This window comes from Erythrolamprus reginae, chromosome 4 (assembly GCF_031021105.1).
Source record: "Erythrolamprus reginae isolate rEryReg1 chromosome 4, rEryReg1.hap1, whole genome shotgun sequence".
Classification (NCBI taxonomy): domain Eukaryota; kingdom Metazoa; phylum Chordata; class Lepidosauria; order Squamata; family Dipsadidae; genus Erythrolamprus; species Erythrolamprus reginae.
Genome location: NC_091953.1, coordinates 14,976,140 through 14,995,371, shown reverse-complemented (window position 1 = coordinate 14,995,371; position 19,232 = coordinate 14,976,140). Strand labels below are relative to the sequence as shown.

General features: G+C 40.6%; 1 protein-coding gene across 1 annotated transcript in view; it reads right to left on the bottom strand.

Annotated features, from left to right (window-relative positions):
- The window catches only part of CNTN5 (contactin 5), a 439,109-nt gene that overhangs the window by 314,160 nt on the left and 105,717 nt on the right, over positions 1 to 19,232 (bottom strand). The window contains exon 2 of the mRNA XM_070751525.1: positions 2,470 to 2,694. Coding sequence (XP_070607626.1) covers positions 2,470 to 2,694 — 225 coding nt within the window. The remainder of the gene's footprint in view (positions 1 to 2,469; positions 2,695 to 19,232) is intronic.

Genomic DNA, 19,232 nt, shown 5'->3' with positions numbered 1-19,232 from the left:
GTTTCTATATTTCATAGAAAAAGACAACAAAATATTTGATTGCACATAGTAGAACAGACGATAAAACACTCTTTTGATGCAGTGTTTTGGGCTTTTCTGACATCAGTGGGTTTTTTTACCTGATGAAAAGGACTTAAGCGAGAGCCAAGGGTTATGTACTCCAAGTCCAACAAGGGAAAAAAGATAGACAAGGAGATGTTGCTCTCTAAACTACAAGACTGGAACTGATAGGTTTTAAACCTGATAGTTTTAAGCTTGATAGAAGCCTTGGAATTAATACCCTTAAAACTCCTGGCTTTACACTCATGAGGGGTTAGGCTTCCTAGACAGATATCTCTCTTTGCTTGACACAGAACTTTGAGGCTGAGAATTGACAGAGCTGGGATACAAAAATCAGGTAACCACAACTCAGCAATTGAAACATAGAAACATAGAAGACTGACGGCAGAAAAAGACCTCATGGTCCATCTAATCTGCCCTTATACTATTTACTGTATTTTATCTTACAATGGATATATGTTTATCCCAGGCATGTTTAAATTCAGTTACTGTGGATTTACCAACCACATCTGCTGGAAGTTTGTTCCAAGGATCTACTACTCTTTCAGTAAAATAATATTTTCTCATGTTGCCTTTGATCTTTTCCCCAACTAACTTCAGATTGTGTCCCCTTGTTCTTGTATTCACTTTCCTATTAAAAACACTTCCCCTCCTGAACCTTATTTAACCCTTTAACATATTTAAATGTTTCGATCATGTCCCCCCTTTTCCTTCTGTCCTCCAGACTATACAGATTGAGTTCATTAAGTCTTTCCTGATACGTTTTATGCTTAAGAGATGTAATAATATTTATTTTAGGAGAAAAAACTCCCATAAACTTTAGATGTGCTTATGGGTTTTGATAAAAACTAATACCAATACTAAATATTAAACTTCTACATAATTTATTCTACTGTCTACGTTTTCCTCCCATACAGGTAAATGCAAAGGTTCCCCTCGCATGTATGTGCTAGCTAGTCATTCCCGACACTAGGGGGCGGTGTTCATCTCCGTTTCAAAGCTGAAGAGCCAGCGCTGTCCTAAGACATCTCCATGGTATGTGGCTGGCATAACTCAACATCAAAGGTACATGGAATGCTGTTACCTTCCCAACAAAGAAGGTCCCTATTTTTCTATTTGAATTTTTTATGTGTCTTTCAACTACTAGGTTGGCAGAAGCTGGGACAAGTAATGGGAGCTCACTAGTGACGGGCGAACCCAACGGTGTTCGGGTTCGGCAGGTTCGGACGAACTTCGCGCAAAATTTGGCCAAACCTGAACCTGAACCCGAACGGTTTGTGGCGCCAAAGCTCCGCCCCCGGAATTCCATTGCTTTTTATTTTTACGGAGTTTTTATTTTTATTTATTTTTATTTTTATGAAAAAGGACACCGCAGCGGCGCCACAAGCAAAGGGAGGTCCTTTCACGTGAAAATAAAAACTTTTATTTTTACATGAAAAGATCTCCCTTTGCCTGCAGCACTGCTGCGGTGTCTTTTTTCGTAAAAATAAAAAAATATATTTTTACATGAAAAGACCTCCCTTTGAAGGAGCTGGGGAATCCCTCCCACAAAGAGATTCTGGGAACGGAGCTTTGACATCACGTATACTGGCAGGTTGCTAAGGATGCCAAAATGATCACTTCCTGGATTCCATGGAATCCAGGAAGTGACCACTTTGGCGCCCTTAGCAACCTGCCGGTATCGTGACGTCGAAACTCCACTCCCGGAATCTCTTTGTGGGATTCCCCAGCTCCTTTTGTGCCTCCCTCCCAGCCTCCTAGCCACCTGACAGCTCCCCGGTGTTCGCCTTACTCTGCTGCCACCGGCACCCGGCTCCTCCTCCTCTTCTTAGCAGATGACAGCCGGGTGGTGGCTTTCGCGGTGAACGCCGAACTAAAGCACAAATTTAAAAAAAATTCGGGTTCGGGTCCGGCATGCCGAACACCACAAAATTCGGTACGGACCCGAATTGTGCGGGTTCGATTTGCCCAACACTAGAGCTCACCTTGTTATGCAGCACTAGGGATTCGAACCGCTGAACTGCCAACCTTTTGATCGACCAGCTCAGCATCTTAGCCACTGAGGCACCTCATAAACACACACACACACACACACACACTAAAGAATTCTATTCTGCTCTGTTATATGGACGGCAATGCAGTTTTATGTTGCCTTCATATCGTTTTTCTAAAAGTGCAAAGGCTTATTTTAAAATTTAAGAAAACATGGGTGTAAGTTGTTTGCTGAAATTGGGCGGGAAGGTGCAAAAATTCAATTCAATTTCAATTCAATTGATTAGATTTGTATGCCGCCCCTCTCCGAAGACTTTGAAACAACATAAATCATTTCTGAACACGTCACCATCTCCGATCTCTTCAGTGTGATGGATGGAGAAAGGGGAAGGGGGTGAGGTAGGGAATCAAACATACCCTCCTGTTTGAAGGCCTCTGAGAAGGGCTCAGGGTTTGTTGCCGGGTGATAGGGCTGCGCTGACCCATGCCAATCTGGAGAGGAGATGCTTCCCATGGCAGGGTAACTTGGTCGTTGCCTGTTCTTTGAGTTAATGGCAGAGGAGGAGTAAGATGAACTGACAGATCTGAGTCTTAAAAGAGCAGCGTATGTAGCATGGATTCCTGGAATAGCTGCAGAGCACTCTGGTAAGTGGGAAACAAACAAAGAAACAGAAAGAAACAAAAATGTAGTTCGAACTGGAGATATGAATACTAAACCTTCAATAGATCCAGCTACTTAGGTAACACATTGTGCCTGGTATTGCATTGCTGGCCCCATGCAGACGCAGTGGAGGTAGTAAGTTTATGCACTATATATTGGATGCTTAATAAGGTTTTTTTTATTGTCCTTCCTTCTCTTAGTATGATCGTGAATTACTTTTAAAATAGGAAATAATTAAACAGTATGTTTTTACCCATAAACGCTTTAATCTTTTTAATCATTATGTAGAACTGAACTTTTATAGCAATTAAAGAAAATTGAGCTACTTGCCTAATCTGTTATCCTACTGAACCTTAAAATGTTACTGAGCTCCTCAACAAATAATGCTGTCTATCATTTGTGCTCTTTGTGGCTATTCAAATAATGTGACTTCATCAACTGAAAAAGAGTCCAAGCACCTATTTTGGTCAGTAAGCCACTCTCAACCAGTCACATGAGCTTTAAGCCACCCCCAGTCACATGATTGTCAAGCCACTCCCACCTGGTCTCATGGCTGGCAAGCCACTCCTATCTGGTCACATGACCGTCAAGCCACACCCACAAAATAAGCCATGCCCACAATGTGGTAGTAAAAAATTTGGCAGCCCATCACTGCAAAACAAGTGGTCTTTCCCATCAGGATATGGACACCTTTCATAACTAGAACCTCTAGGAAGGTCCTTGGGTAGAAATGGGATTTGGATATTCGCTGGAAAGAGAGACTTAGGTAAACATTTCAATGTTTTATTTTTAAATTTTATTTATTTATTTATTTTGTCCAATACACAATGAAGGTTATAGAGGATATACTTGTAGTAAAATATATCAGAGAAAAAATAGAAGAGATATAGGAATAAAATATAGGAATAAAGATATAGGATATAGGAATAAAATATATCAATGAAAGAATATAGAAAAGATATAGGAATAGAAGAAAAGATATAGGAGATATAGGAGAGACAATAGGACAGGGGACGGAAGACACACTATGTAGATTTTCCATCTTTTCTGGGGAGGCCAGAGAAAGAAACTGGGGTCTTATGTGAGATAACATCCTTCCTTTGTGCCAATATTGATCTGAAAAAGTGGTTGGTTACAAAAAAAAAATGTTAGTACAAGGTACATGGTTGTTAGGGTTTGCCATTGTAAACTACCTATTGCATTCTCTTGTACTATCACTTTAAATATTTTTAAATAAAAGTATTTTTAAATACTTTTCCTTCTGTCCTCCAGACTATACAGATTGAGTTCATGAAGTCTTTCCTGATACGTTTTATGCTTAAGACCTTCCACCATTCTTGTAGCCTGTCTTTGGACCCTTTCAATTTTGTCAATATCTTTTTGTAGGTGAGGTCTCCAGAACTGAACACAGTATTCCAAATGTGGTCTCACCAGTGGTCTCTATATAGCGGGATCATAATCTCCCTCTTCCTGCTTGTTATACCTCTAGCTATGCAGCCAAGCATTCTACTTGCTTTCCCTACTGCCTGACTGCACTGTTCACCCAGTTTGAGACTGTCAGAAATCACTACCCCTATCTCCTTTTCTTCTGAATTTTTTGCTAACACAGAACTACCAATACAATACTGATCTGCTATTTATGTGAGTTTACCATTAAAAATAGAAATGCAGTCTCTTCTGCAGACCAAAAATAGCTTCTCCCTTAGCACTGGACTGATATCAAACTGAATCAAGAGTAACTATTATTTCAAAACCCAAATTTGGAATTTTATCCTTTTACGAGCACCTATGTGATGACCACTCAGCCTTGAAATTACATCCTATTTTTCTATATGGCTTTTATTTTCAGCTTTGCTTGCTTCCCGGCAAAATGAATTATTTAGTTTTGTAATGTAATATTGTTGGTCCAAGAAAAAGAACAAAAGAGAGAGAGAAAGAAAATAAAAGTAGCCCGCTATATTAAGCTAAAAATTAAAATGAACCATGCAACATCTAGTAGACCTAACGAAATTCTCTACCCAGTAATATAATGTGGTTTTTCTTTACAATATTATCTTCTCTCTCTTGGTAGCTTTCTTATCATATTTTGACAAGATAAACAGAGTTCTAGAATGTAGTGAGACTAGATTAGTAATAGTGTTGACAAGATATATACTGCTCTAGAATGTAGTGGCAATAGATTTATAGTAATTTCCATTTGGGATTGGAAACTAAACAATCATTTTCTCCCAAATGACCCTGTTTCATTTTCTGTTTGCACATTAACATTTTCAGGGAAAAACAGCTCATCCTTTGTGCAACAAAGACTGTATTGTGATTTTTATGTGGAGCTCAAAGAAGCTTATATTATTCCAAGTTCTATTCCTCCTGAAAGTCAGAACAAGAATAAGAAGGGATGGGGGGGGGGGGACTCTGAATAGCAGGGAAACTGGGTCTAGGTTTGGACTGCGTAGCAATTTATTATATTTACCTTATTTTTTGGAGTTTAAGACACACTTTTTTTTCCCTTAAAAGAGGCTGAAAATTCGAGTGCATCTTATAATCCGAATGTAGCTTGTTCTGTTGGGCTCTCTGGTTGACTCCTCCCAACAATTCACAGGTACAAATTTCAGACACACACACGTTTGAAAATTCAAAACAATGTTCTTTATAATGAAAATTCCCTTAACCTAAGCCCTCTTTTGGTATAGCAAAGAGCACTCATCTCCAAACAAACTGGTAATTTGTACAAGTCCCTTATCAGTTCTGTGATACTTAGCTTGCAGCTGTGAGGCAATTCACAGTCCTTCTTCTTTCACAAAGGGAAACACACTTTGCTCTGGTTTAGTTTCAAAGCGGGGAAACATCAGCACACAAAAAGTCAAAGTCAGTAAAGCAGTCACGAAACACAACGATCAGATAATCCTACACAATGGCCAAACCCACAGGCTGCTATTTATAGCAGCCTCACTAATTACCACAGCTCCACCCAACCACAGGTGGCCTCATTTTCTCTGATAATAATCTCTCAGTTGTTGCTGCCTATGCATCGCTCTCCGCATGCCTGGCTGTATCATTAACTCTTGTTCTGAATCCAAGGAGGAGCTAGATGATTGATCTCCTTCTGAGCTGTCTGCCACACTCTCCTCCTCCCTGTCACTCATGTCTTCTTGGTCAGAGGAGCCTTCATCATCAGATTCCATCGGGGGGGGGGGCAAAACAGGCCTGCAGCATGTGGATGTCTCCCCCACATCCACAGTCCTTGGGGCAGGAGCTGGGCCAGAGCTAACCACAACATAGCTCAGAATGAAAAGGAAGTTTTAATGTTCTGTACAGTTCAAAAATGAAAAGTCTGTAACAACAAAATATATCATGCTGTTCACTTATTATTCAGTTTGTACAACCGCTCATCTCACCCAAGCAACCGTTAGTGACATATCACAGATGAAGACAATCCAATAAAAACAAGTTCAAAACTAGCTAAAACTATACAACCAATTTAAAACAGAAAATCATGATCTTACACCAGCTCAATGCATCCATTATAAATAGCTCCTCATTTTTAATCTTCATTCAAAATCTGGTAATAATATTTCTCACTCTACTGACTTTTTTCAGCTGCTGAAGTGTTCTTCTATTTGAAAGGAATTAATGTTAGAATACCATTTAATTGAACACGGCCTAATTTATTTATTTTATTTTCATTTATTTATCATATTAATTTTCCAAGCACTCCTGGGCAGCTTGCAACATTAAAGTAAAGTAAGGTAAGATACCTAGTTATACATATACTAACAGCTGCCAGAATAGTATATGCCCAACAATGGAAAATAGACAAACTACCAGAAGAAAATATAATAATCAAAGAGATACTAGACTCTACGGAGATGGACAGGTTATCTAAAAGATTAGAGGGAAAAGAAGAATCAGATTACTATAAAATATGGGCAAAATTTTATGATTGGCTAGAGAAAAGAGCAACAAAGAAATAAATAAAAATATACGCAAAGCAACACGTCGAATAAAAGAATAGAAAAATTAATACTATGTGAAAGAAGCAAAATTCTCTGATCAAACACCTAAAAAGTTGGGAAACTTTCATTTCCCAAATGTTGTATGTGTATGTCTTTATGTATGTTTTTTTCTTTTTTGTATGTTATACAGTATTTGAAAAAAACAAATAAATAAAATATTAAAAAAACATTAAAGTTTGTGTGTGTGTGTACACATGCACACACACAAATGTATAAAATAGCAATAAAATCAAAATCTTAATTGTAATCATTTTATGCCGCTCATGAGGATTCTGTGTTCCTAGTGATAGAGATTCTCCTCAAAATTGGCTTTAGAAATGTTCAAGATATGAGGTAGAAGAAATATTTAGATTTTAATGTTTTTAGAGTCCCCACTGGACATCAACAAAGAGTACAACTTGGTTTTTCCCCTCAGCAAACTAATATTCATTTCTCTATCCCTAAACCATTCTAGAATTCATAACTTGGTTTTCTTTCCCTAAAAACCAATACCATATTTATAAAATGCTTCTTAGTGGTCTAGTTTCTTTTAATTATTATAATTTCTTTAAATTTGCATGCGGGGGACCCACTCAGGGTTAATAACAAAGTTCTTTTGAGTTCCAAAAAAACTCCTGATTTAATTTTGATTTTACTAGTCATCTAAGTAATATTAAATTAGGTCTTTCGAAACAAGCAAGCTTATCATTTATTCTTCTGTTCTGCCGGGCTCTCTGGTAGGAGCCTCCCGAAAATTCAAGAGTACAAATTGCAGACGCACACATGTTTGAAAATTCAAAACAATGTTCTTTATCACAAAATTCAAAATAAACTAAGCACTCTTTTTGTATTGCAAAGAGCACTCGTCCCAAAACAACCGGGTAGTCTGTACAATTTCCCTTAAACAGTCATTAAGTATTTAGCTAGCAGCTGTGAAGAAACTTCACACTCCTTTTTCCTCCAACGAAGCTACTTGCCTAATCTGTTATCATACTGAACCTTGTGGGTTCAGTACAAAACCTTAAAATGTTCCTGTGCTCTTCAACAAATAATGCTGTCCTTTTTGTGGCTATTCAAATAATGGGACTTAATCAACTGAAAAAGAGTCCAAGCACTTTTGAAAACATATCTTGGTCAGTAAGCCACTCCCACCCAGTCACATGACCTTTAAGCCACCCTCTGGTCACATGATTGTCAAGCCACTCCCACCTGGTCACATGGTCAGCAAACCACTCCTACTCAGTCACATGACCATCAAGCCATGGCAACAAAATAAGCCATGGCCACAGTGTGGCAGTAAAAATTTTGGCAGTCCATCAGTGGCCCAGAGTATAAATTACAGGTATATACCGTATTTTTCGCTCCATAAGACGCAGTTTTTCTCCTCCCAAAGTAGGATGAAAAATCAGCCCCGTCTTATGGAGCGAAGATGCAGGCAGGGAGGGGGGGGGTGGCTGCGAACTCAGAAGCGCCATCCCGCCGGCTGGCTGGCTAGCTGCTGCCTGGCCCCCTCCCTCCCGGAGAGAGAACGAGAGTGAGTGAGAGCAACAGACAGCAAGATAGAGAGAAAGTGAGAAAGAGAGAGTGAGAGAAAGGGGGGGGGAGAAAGAGATAGCAAGAGAGAGAACAAGAGAGAGAAAGAGCGTGAGAAAGAAAACAAGAGAGAAAGAGTGAGAGAGAGAGAAAGCAAGAGACAGAAAGAAAACAAGAGAGAGAAAGTGAGAAGAAGAGAGAGAAAGAGGGGGAGAGAGAGAGAAAGAGAGAGGGGGGAGAGAGAGAAAGAGAGGGAGAGGGAGAAAGAGAGGGGGAGAGATAGCAAGAGAGGGAGAGAGAGAAAGAGAGAGGGAGAGGGGGGAGAGAAAGAGAGAGAGGGAGAGGGGGGGAGAGATAGCAAGAGAGGGAGAGAGAGAGAAAGAGAGAGGGAAAGGGGGAGAGAGGGGGGAGAGAAAGAGAGAGGGAGGGAGAGACAGGAGATAAAGGAAGAGGAGAGAGAGAAAGGAAGAGAAAGAAAGAAAGAGGGATAGAAAGAGAGAGAAGTGAGAGATGCTCAGTGAGCCTTTCTTTGAAGTTTCCTTTCTTTCTTTCTTTCTTTCTTTCTTTCTCTCTTTCTTTCTTTTTCTCTCTCGCTCTCTTGCTCTTTCATTCTTTTTTCTTTCTCTTGCTTTCTTTCTTTCTCTTTCTTTCTCTCCTTCCTTCCCTCCCTCCATTTCTTTCATTCCCCCTCTCTATTTTTCTTTCTCTTTCATTTTCTTTCTTTCTCTCTTTCTTGCTCTTTTTCTTTCTCTCTTTTACCTTCCCTTCCTCTATTTCTTCTTTTCTTTCTCCTTCCTACCTTCTTCCCTCCCTTCAGTCCTTCCTCTCTTACTCTCCCCTTTCATAGGTTTCCTTGCCTCCTTCCTCTGTTCCTGTCCCTTCCCCCTTTCTTTCCTTCCTTCCTTCCTTCCTTTCCTCCCTCCATTTCTTGCTTTCCTTTTCCTTCCTCCCTTCTTTCCTCCCTCACTCCCTTCTTTCACTCCTTCCTATCTTCCTCTCCCCTTTTTGGCTCAAAATATTTTTTTTCTATTTTCCTCCTCTAAAATCTAGGTGCGTCTTATCAGCAGGTGCGTCTTATAGAGCGAAAAATACGGTAATTAACCTGCCGTTCCTCAGTTCTTTTTCAGTCAATTAATGTTGTTGTATCTATTATGGTCTGTTTCTTGCCTACTGAAGCCTACCACACAATACTAAGGTCTCTGCACTATTTCCCCAAACCCAGACAGTCACCAACTGCTTCTCCCAATTCTTTGTCTCGGGTGACTCTTTTTCTCACCAGCTGAATTAAAATCCTTGAGCTGGCAGGAAACTATGCAAGCATGATGATCCCTATCTTACCACAGGCAGATTGTTGGCAAATAGAGCTGCCTGATAATTTATTTAAGGCGGTATCAGATATATTAAGAACAGAAGGTTAGTGAATTCCCCTGGCATTTTCCTCCCTGCAACACAGAATATCATAGAAACATAGAAACATAGAAGACTGATGGCAGAAAAAGACCTCATGGTCCATCTAGTCTGCCCTTATACTATTTCCTGTATTTTCTCTTACAATTGATATATGTTTATCCCAGGCATGTTTAAATTCAGTTACTGTGGATTTACCAACCACGTCTGCTGGAAGTTTGTTCCAAGGATCTACTACTCTTTCAGTAAAATAATATTTTCTCATGTTGCCTTTGATCTTTCCCCCAACTAACTTCAGATTGTGTCCCCTTGTTCTTGTGTTCACTTTCCTATTAAAAACACTTCCCTCCTGAACCCTATTTAACCCTTTGACATATTTAAATGTTTCGATCATGTCCCCCCTTTTCCTTCTGTCCTCCAGACTATACAGATTGAGTTCATTAAGTCTTTCCTGATACGTTTTATACTTAAGACCTTCCACCATTCTTGTAGCCCGTCTTTGGACCCGTTCAATTTTGTCAATATCTTTTTGTAGGTGAGGTCTCCAGAACTGAACACAGTACTCCAAATGTGGTCTCACCAGCGCTCTATATAAGGGGATCACAATCTCCCTCTTCCTGCTTGTTATACCTCTAGCTATGCAGCCAAGCATCCTACTTGCTTTTCCTACCGCCCGACCACACTGCTCACCCATTTTGAGACTGTCAGAAATCACTACCCCATAATCCTTCTCTTCTGAAGTTTTTGCTAACACAGAACTGCCAATGCAATACTCAGATTGAGGATTCCTTTTCCCCAAGTGCATTATTTTACATTTGAAAACATTAAACTGCAGTTTCCATTGCTTTGACCATTTATCTAGTAAAGCTAAATCATTTACCATATTACAGACGCCTCCAGGAATATCAACCCTATTGCACACTTTAGAGTCATCAGAAAATAGGCAAATCTTCCCTACCAGACCTTCCCCTATGTCACTCACAAACATATTAAAAAGAATAGGACCCAGAACAGAGCCTTGTGGCACACCGCTTGTAACCTGTCTCTGCTCAGAATACTCGCCATTAACAATAACTCTCTGATGTCTACGCTTCATATCACCGGGCAATGGAAAATATCCAAGAATAATGTTAGGGTTGAGAAAAAAAGTGGCAACCCCTCTGTTTCAGTCTCACATCCCAAAACAGAGTCGGGAAGGGAGGAAAGCCTAGGGTAGGGATGGTGAACCGTTTTTCCCTCGGGTGCCAAAAGAGTAATGTGTGCATGATATTGTGCAAGCGTGAGTGCCCACACCCATCATTCAATGCCTGGGGAGAGCGGAAACATCTTCCCTCACCCCCCAGAGGCACTCTGGAGGCCAGAAATGGCCTGGTTCCAACTTCTGGTGGCCCCAGTAGGCTTGTGCTTCGCCCTCCCCAGGCTTCAAAGGCTTCCCTGGAGCTGCAGGAGGGTAAAAACGCCCTCTCCCATCCCACCGGAGGCTCTTTTGAAGCTAAAAATGTCCTCCCAGAGCCTCTGTGCAAGCCAAAAATCAGCTGGCTGGCACACACATGCATCTTGGAGCTGAGCTAGGGCAAGAGCTCACATGCCAGCAGATATGGCTCCATGTGCCACCTGTGGAACCTGTGCCATAGGTTCGCCATCACTGGCCTAGGGTGTTTAAAGGGATTGCTATTTGTTAGCAGGTCTTTTGGGAAAGAGAGTTACTAATGTCCCAGAATAATGTTGTACCCATATGCAAAAGCAACTCAGATAAACATTAGCCGGTGCAGAAGCATTGTGCCTCACCAAACTTGATGATACCGTGCACTCGAGTAAAGAAATTTTGATATTCTAACTGCAAGATAGGACTTCTAAGGGATAGTTGGTCAGTGGCTAACTAGGATTCTGTGACATTTACTGGGTCTCTAATTAGATAGGACTTTTGCTTATAATACTTGCAAATGTGACCTTCTCTTGATACAGGCCTTTTCTCCATATCTCTCTCTCACACACACTATACTACTAGCATGTTGAGTTAAATGTCACTAAATGTTTTTCTCCATGTTGCAACTTTTAATTATGTTGTTTTCCAAGGAAGTGTCTATACTGTCCTTGCTGCTTCAGAACAATAAACTTGATGTGAGAAAGCATAGAGCTGAATACCGCAAATCCTCACCAGTACTGAAATAGATATTATAGGACAGCGATGGGAAATTTATTCTTCCTTGGGTGCTGAAAGAGCATGCAAATTCGCTATCACGCATGCGTCAGTGCCCATACCCATAATTCAATGCCTAGGGAGGGCAAAAACAACTTCCCCGACCCTCCAGAGGCCCCCTGGAGGCTGGAAATGGACTACTTCCCAACTTCTGGTGGGCCCAGTAGTTATAGTTATAGTTTATTAGATTTGTATGCCGCCCCTCTCCGAAGACTCGGGGCAGCTCACAACATAACAGTGATACAATACATTACAAATCCAATAGTAGAAAAATTAAATCAATAGAAAAAAAACATTAATAACATAGTAAAATCCCTAACTATACAATCATACACATTCAACTTAATCCATCATACAGTAAGGCCAAAAACTTAATTAAAAAAAGGGGAGAAGGTGGTAATTATCCCCACGCCTGGCGACAAAGGATTCAGCATTTTACGGAAGGCAAGGAGGGTGGGAGCTGTTCGAATCTTTGGAGGGAGTTGATTCCAGAGGACCGGGGCCGCCACAGAGAAGGCTCTTCCCCTGGGTCCCACCAGCCAACATTGTTTCGTCGACGGGACCCAGAGAAGGCCAACTCTGTGGGACTTAATCGGCCGCTGGGATTCGTGCGGCAGAAGGCGGTCTCAGAGATATTCTGGTCCAATGCCCTGTAGTGCTTTATAGGTCATAACCAACACTTTGAATTGTGACCGGAAACTGATTGGAAGCCAGTGCAGGCAGTAGGCTCAGGTTTCACCCTCCTCAGGCTCCAAAGGCTTTTCTGGAGCCAGGGGAGGGTAAAAAGCCCTCCCCCATCCCCCTAGAGGCTCTCTGGAAGCCTCTGTGCAAGCCAAAAATTAGCTGGCTGGTACACATATACATGTTGGAGCTGAGCTAGGGCAACAGCTCATGTGCCACATGTGCCACCCATGCCATAGGTTCACCATCACTGTTTTAGGATCTTCTGTTTGAAGAGGAGTTTCGACTAGAAGAACTCCAACTTTCTACTCTGTTATTCCATTATTCTGCTGTGCTAGGTGCTATTCTTAGGGCTTGCCATGTATTCCTTATAGCAATCAGTAGTCTTTGCACATGCCCTCACCCAAGCAGGAGAACCTACACCAGTAGTGTGTTGCAGCCAGTATGGCCCAGTATAAAGTCCCAGTAGCGAAAATGAAGATTTGCGTGCAGCTCCAGCTGACCAGCGGGCGGGCACATTTGCCGGCACGAGGTTTGGCTTCTGTGCATGCACCAGAAGCCAACTGTCACGTGAGGACATGCAAGCGAGTGAGATTTTAGCAATATTTGCTATTCTTTTGCTATTTCACATGCACGGAAGCAAAAATATCAATACCGGAACATGCACAGAAGCCAAATCTCACAACAATGAGCATGCACCCACCTGCCAGACACGCGCCCACCCACATTAGTCACAGGGTGCATTCCGGTAGCACCGGTGAAGAGGAACCCCTGCACACCACCCAGGGGTGGGCAGCAGGCAGGACGGGGTGGAACACAGTTCCACAGGCAGAAATGAAGCTGTGTGCCCAGCTCCAGCTGACTGTCCCTTCCCTCCCATTCTCTTCCTCCTCCTTGGAAAGCGGCAGGGAGACCAGCACTGGCAGGAGTTGCAGGGGGCCCATTCCCTCCGCCCTCTTTTCTGAACAGCTGATCGGCACCCATTTGCCTAGCTACCCAGCCTGAGGCAGGGGGCGACCCAAGAAGGAGAGTGCAGGAAACGCGAAGCAAATTGTCACCCCAGAGAGAGACATTGGTGAGATTGTAAGTCGAGGACTTAACCTTGCTGTTCTGTTTAAAAAAAGTTAAAAATCTTCTGTTCCCGGGTCACCCTGACCCGGACCGAAAACTCTTCATTTGCAGTGCTTATGTTTGGTCAATTTGAATACTTTTTTCACTTGGAAAGTAGTCTGAACATTTCTGCACACAATGATATGAAAATTGAACTGAAGAAATTAATCCTTATTGGTTTATTTTGCACATAAATATGCCTCCCCCCCGTTTTTGTGAATTTGTTTTAGGTTTATTGATAATTATGCCTGCACAATGCATTCTATTTTACTAAAGTTGGTGTGGGATTGGTAGCTTGAACATTTCTGAACATAATGATATGAAAATTGAACTGGAAAAATTGATGCATATTGGTTTATTTTGTTGATGAAATGCACGCCCCCCCCATTTTTTTTAAATAGTCTTCACTTTATGGATAGTTTTGCTAGCAAAATACATTCTATTTTACTAAAGTTGGTGTGGGATTGGTAGCTTGAACATTTCTGAACATAATGATATGAAAATTGAACTGGAAAAATTGATGCATATTGGTTTATTTTGCACATAAAGTATGCCTCAATTATTTCAATTTATATAAAAATTATGCTGTTAATTTCAAACTTACATACTTTTCTTTAGTAAAATGGATTTGTTTCATAAAATTAGTTCTCTGGCTACAATGTGGTTGATTTTCAAAAGGATATTCCAAATATTTCTAGCCAAATATGTATAAAAAGTGACAATAATGGCCACACAGCAAGGCCGAGGGGGGGGGTGGCCCTTTTGTGGCAAAAATAAACCAATAAGAACCATTTTTTCCAGTTCATTTATATTTTTCTTATATTCAGAAATGTTCAATTTAGTATATCAAACCTTTTGGGGGGAAATCCCTTAGGGATTTGTAGCCTTAAAAAATAGAAATTGACACGAAATTCAAAAAGGATGGGGGGAGGGGCTTTTTGATCAAAATAAAAATATAAGTCTCAATTTTTCCAGTTCAATTTTCATATCATTATGTTCATAAATGTTTAAACTAGTTTTCCAGTTGAAAAAGTTTTCAAAAAGATCAAATTCAAGTACCTAAAAAAATTATTTTTGGTCCTGTCATATACGAACAGAAACAGACTCGAAGTTATGATTTTTTTTTGCCCAGAAAACAATTAGCCACCACCCCAAAAATATTTTTTGATGATCAGCATTGTTAAATTGAGTAAATGAATGCCTAAGATTTTAAAAAATATTTCGGATTTGGAGCATAAAAAAATAAAAAGTGAAAATGGTTGCAAGCAGCCGAGGGGGGGGGGGAGGCCTTATTTCTGATGTTAAAAAACCAATAGGAATCATTTTTTTCAGTTCCTTTATATTTTTCTTATATTCAGAAATGTTCAAGCTACCAATCCCACACCCACTTTAGTAAAATATAATGCATTTTGCAAGCAAAACTATCCATAAATTGAAACAAATTTCACAAAAACGGGGGGGGGGGGCGTGCATTATATCCGCAAAATAAACCAATAAGATTTACTTTTTTCATTTCAATTTTCATATCATTGTGTGCAGAAATGTTCAGACTACTTTCCAAGTGAAAAAAGCTTTCAAAAAGACCAAACATAAGCACTGCAAATGAAGAGTTTTCGGTCCGGGTCAGCGTGACCCGGGAACTGAAGATTTGTAACTTTTTTTGCCCAGCAAAAACTAAGCCCCCCACCCCCCAAAAAAATTCTCATAGAGAGAACCCATGAAATGATGAAAATTCATGAAATTTCAAGTTTCAGATATGCAGGGAAAATTTTTTACAGGGACTCAAACTTGGCTTCGGGTCACATACGACCCGAACAGAACAGCAGGGGTTAACAGGTCACTTGAACGATGATGATCATTCAAGCCACTCCCACCTGGTCACATGGCCAGCAAGCCACTCCTACCCAGTCACATGACACCCACAAAATAAGCCACACCCACAGTGTGGCAGTAAAAAATTTGGCTGCCCATTACTGTTCATCTTACATCCCCACACTCACAAGTTCATCACGAGAGTCAGTCCGTGAGCAGGGGTTTATCAACTTCCTCTTCCCTTCCGTTGAGGCAGAGCAAACAGTGACCTTGGCTCAGAGAAAGGAATTGTTGGTTGTGTCTAGTAATTTTCCCACTGACTACTCACTGCCCCTCCCAACCCCCCTTATGATGTATTACTGTGGCAGGCCGAAATCTCTAACTCCACATGATGGCTTCGGCCTGACTCTCTCTCTCTCTCTTCCTGTTCTTGTCTGCTCTTTCCCCCACCTAGGTAGTTACCTCTGGTATTTGTTACAAGCTGAGGAAAGTGGTGTGGATTTTGTCCAGATCTAGATATTGCCTTGATTATGAGAATTCTGGGTGCAAGATTGACTAGATATCCCTCACGACAATTCTCCAATAATTCTAGCATCCAATATTGAACTGTAAGAAATATTTTAGATTCCTCAAATTATATTGTGTCCCTTTATTTTTGCTCCTAGGCTTTGGGTACTCTTTCCCCCTCAGTTTTAAAAGGGTTTTGTATAGCTTGGATTCTTTTGGCAAGTTGCACAGAGATTATGGATACGACCACAGTGTGTTATATAAATAAGCAACAACTATTACCATATTATGCAAAATCGTCTCATTTGATTTTAAAAATGAAAAAAAAAAAAGCAATAAATGCACTTTATGAACCGGTTAGGTAATTGGCTAGTGATGCAGCAAAAATGGAAGAGATGATTTCATATAAATTTAACTACATATTTATGTATGCATTTGTCAGGTATGTATCTTTTATTGTGACCAGGGGATTTGCAGGATAAAAATGAAATAAAAGTCCTCCTCTTTGTAGGTATGGTGAGGCTATAATTTTGTCCTGATATTTTAATGGCAAAGAAAATTACCCAATTACATTTCTTAAGGATTATACTGAAGCTTTTAGATGTGTTGTTGATATTTTTTTAAAAAAAAAATGTTTGAGCAGACATAAAAATTGCTGGAAATTTTTTAAGATTCAATTTTTAAAAAACAAATAACATTTGAAAAGGCTTAAGTTTGGAGCATTTGAGGCTCATATGTGATAAGAAATGGAAGACCCAAAACAATTTGACAGCCATTGGACATAGAAGAGGCAACACCAGAGATGTTAAATTGGTTGTTGCAATTAATTATGAAAGTAATAACTCCAGTTCACAAAGAATTAATCACTGGGTATGTCTCGAGGTAATGAATGAGAAAAGCACGGTTAGACTACCATGCCATGACTGAGGAAATTGAGGTTTAAATCTTTCCCCAACTATGAAGCTTCAATGACCTTGCACCTATGGGAAGGCTATTTATCCACTAATGACTTATAGCATCTTTTAATGTCACTAGGTCATCCTTGAAGTGATATAACGCTTATTGTTATTTTGCCAAAGCAATAGCTGGATGACTGCAGCAGACACCATAAGTTATGGGTGGGAATACTGCCTTAGTGGATTGAACCTTATAGGTTGATGGAAAAGTAAATTGTGGATTGTTCTGATTTAATGGACCACATCTGCTTCTCTTGAAGAAACTCCTGGGTTGCCTAGTCACTGATTCGACAAGAACATAGAATAATAGAGCTGGAAGGGACCTCAAAGATCTTCTAGTCCGACCCCTTGCTCAAGGCAGGAGAACTTATACCATCCAAGTCAAATGGTTGACCAGTCTTTTCTGGAGAACATCAACTTGGGGAGGCAAAATGTTCCAATTCAATTAAGCGTTCTCATTGTCAGAATATTTCTCCTTACTTCTAGGCAGACCCCTCTTTTACAAGCATCCACCTGTTACTTCTTATCCTGTGCTCTAGTACTTTGCAGAATAAATCAATCCTTTCTTCACTGTGAGAGCTCTTCAGATATTGGAAGACAATGTCGCTTGGCGGGACCCAGAGGAAGAGCTTTCTCTGTGGCGGCCCCAACCCTCTGGAACCAACTCCCCCCAGAGATTAGAATTGCCCCCACCCTCCTTGCCTTTCGTAAGCTGCTTAAAACCCACCTCTGCCGCCAGGCATGGGGGAACTAAGATACACTTTCCCCCTAGGCCTTCACAATTTTATGTATGGTATGTTTGTATGTATGATTGGTTTTTATATAATGTTTTTTTAACTGTTTTTTAGTATTGGGTTTTGTTGTACTGTTTTACTGCTGTTCTTAGCTGCCCCGAGTCTGCGGAGAGGGGCGGCATACAAATCCAATAAATAATAATAATAATGTTCCTTATCATGTTGATCCTGATCCTTAGGCTAGATGTGGCTAGTTCCTTCAACCATTCATCACATGATTTAGTCTCCAGATCCCTTATTTATTTTTATCCTTTGCATGCCCAGATAACTCTGCAATTTTGTAAAATACATTCCAAATATTAGCAAATACCATTTCCCCCTAAATTAGTTTCCATTCTGTTCTAATATCCGGATGTGATTTCAACCAAACACATAGAATTTTTGGATGCATCTTAAAATAGGTTTCTTTTCCTGGGTTTCCACAATTGCCCTCCATATAATATTAAAGAAAATATGTAATCTCTATAATGTGTTCCTGACCGGGACTATAAGCACACCCATGAAAGGCTCTTTTCATATCCCCCCCTAATCCTTCTGTTCGATAGGCCAGCCTGGAGTTCCCCAACCTTGGCAACTTTAAGACTTGTGAACCTCAGCTTCCAAAATTCTTCAGCTGGCTGAGGAATTATGGGAATAGAAGTTAACAAGTCTTAAAGTTGCTAAGGTTGGAGGCCCCTGGGTTAAACATACATAACTCCCTGAACCATTCATCATATAATTTAACCTCCAAACTCTTTATCATCTTAGTTGCTCTTCTCTGCACATTTTCTAGGATGTCCACATTTTATTTTATTTTTGTAACGTGGTGACCAGAACTGCATGCAGTAGTCCAGGTTTGGCCTCACTGGTGTAGTCTAAATTGGAATGATCACACGGTGTTCGCGTTCGGCAAGTTCGGATGAACTTTACGCAAAATTCGGCTAAACCCGAACCGAACCCGAACTCGAACCCGAACGGGGAATCCCTCCCACGAAGAGATTCCGGGGGCGGAGTTTTGATGTCACCGGCAGATTGCTAAGGACGCCAAGGTGATCACTTCCTGGATTCCATGGAATCCAGGAAGTGATCACCTTGGCATCCTTAGCAACATGCCGGTGACATCAAAGTTCCGAACGCCGAACACGACCCCGAACTTTGCCTGAAGTTTGAAAAAATTTCGTGTTCGTGTTCAGCATACCGAACACCGTAAAATTCGGTATGGACCCAAATTGTGCGGCTTCAGTTCGCCCATCACTAATAACATCCTGTGATCTTGATGTTGTTCCCCTGTTGATGCATTGGCTTTTTTGGCAGCTGCAGCACCTGGGCACAACTTAGTGACCTTGGGCTAGTCCCTTTCTCTCCCTGTCTAAGAAAGAGGTGATAGTAAATCACTTTCGAAAACTATTGTCAAGAGAAGTGCAGAGACTAATCCCGGCAATTGCCAGAAGTCATAAAACTGACTTGAAGACACAAACACACAAAGTTGTTTCCTTAATACCAAACGCAATAAATTAAGCATGTGTAAATTATTGGGGGGATGAGATA